The sequence below is a fragment of the Sinocyclocheilus grahami genome, unplaced genomic scaffold, assembly GCF_001515645.1.
Source record: "Sinocyclocheilus grahami isolate Dianchi unplaced genomic scaffold, SAMN03320097.WGS_v1.1 scaffold2225.1, whole genome shotgun sequence".
NCBI lineage: Eukaryota > Metazoa > Chordata > Actinopteri > Cypriniformes > Cyprinidae > Sinocyclocheilus > Sinocyclocheilus grahami.
Genome location: NW_015507404.1, coordinates 76,216 through 77,475, shown reverse-complemented (window position 1 = coordinate 77,475; position 1,260 = coordinate 76,216). Strand labels below are relative to the sequence as shown.

General features: G+C 38.4%; 1 protein-coding gene across 1 annotated transcript in view; it reads right to left on the bottom strand.

Moving 5' to 3' along the window:
• Positions 1-707: 707 nt before the first annotated feature.
• Positions 708-1,260, bottom strand: part of LOC107574435 (F-box only protein 41) — a gene marked incomplete at its 3' end in the record, with an annotated part of 15,694 nt that continues 15,141 nt past the window's right edge. Inside the window, exon 12 of the mRNA XM_016260873.1 lies at positions 708-866. Coding sequence (XP_016116359.1) covers positions 708-866 — 159 coding nt within the window. The remainder of the gene's footprint in view (positions 867-1,260) is intronic.

Genomic DNA, 1,260 nt, shown 5'->3' with positions numbered 1-1,260 from the left:
TTTGAGTTTGTGAGTGTTTGTGTTTGTGAGTGTTTGAGTTTGTGAATGTTTGTGTTTGTGAGTGTCTGTGCTTGTGTTTCAGTTTGTGAGTGCTTGTGAGTGTTTGTGCTTGTGAGTGTTTGTTTGATTGTGAGTGTTTGTGTGTGTTTGAGTTTGTGAGTGTTTGTGTTTGAGTTTGTGTTTGTTTGTGTTTGAGTTTGTGAGTGTTTGTGTTTGTGAGTGTTTGAGTTTGTGAATGTTTGTGTTTTGTTTGAGTTTGTGTGTGTTTGAGTTTGTGAGTGTTTGAGTTTGTGAGTGTTTGTGTTTGTGAGTGTTTGAGTTTGTGAGTTTGTGAGTGCTTGTGAGTGTTTGTGCTTGTGATTGTTTGTTTGAGTGTGAGTGTTTGTGTGCGTTTGAGTTTGTGAGTGTTTGAGTTTGTGAGTGTTTGTGTTTGTGAGTGTTTGAGTTTGTGAGTGTTTGTGTGTGAGTGTGATTGTGTTTGTGAGTGTTTATGCATGTTTGTGAGTGTGATTGTGTTTGTGAGTGTGTTTACGCATGTGTTTGTGAGTGTGATTGTGTTTGTGAGTGTTTATGCATGTTTGTGAGTGTGATTGTGTTTGTGAGTGTGTTTACGCATGTGTTTGTGAGTGTGATTGTGTTTGTGAGTGTTTGAGAGTTTGTGTGAGAGTTTGTGTTTGTGAGTGTTTGTGTTTGTGAGTTGTGCTCACTGCTGAAGTGCAGAATGGCTCTATGGCTCTGGGGTGTGGAGATGAAGCGGAGCGTGTGCAGCTGCTGGAGACCGTCTCTGCAGATCTCCGCCGCTGCCTCCTGGTTCAGTTCGTTCATGTGATGCAGCTCCAGCTCACACAGATTCACACAGTTCCTCGCTGCAGAAACACGCGTGGAAAGCTCAGGTCTCACCTCACTCACGCACAGTGTCGGGGGAAGCACATTACAAGTAACGCGAGTTACGTAATCAGATTACTTTTTTCAAGTAACTAGTAAACCATGTTGGGAAGGTTACTTTGGAAATGTAATAGGCTACAGATTACAAGTTACCCTATTTAAAATGTAATAAGTAGTGTAACTATTTCAGTTACTTTATTAAAGTAATGTAACTGATTACATTTGATTACTTTTTGATTATTTTCTAAAATTATAATGAATATATTCAACTGTCACAATCAAAAAAAGTAAATCAAATCTGTATTTGTGAGAAAATATTCAGATGTAACCCCCTTTGTAATAATTAACATTTTCATAAGGAACTGTAATTTAATT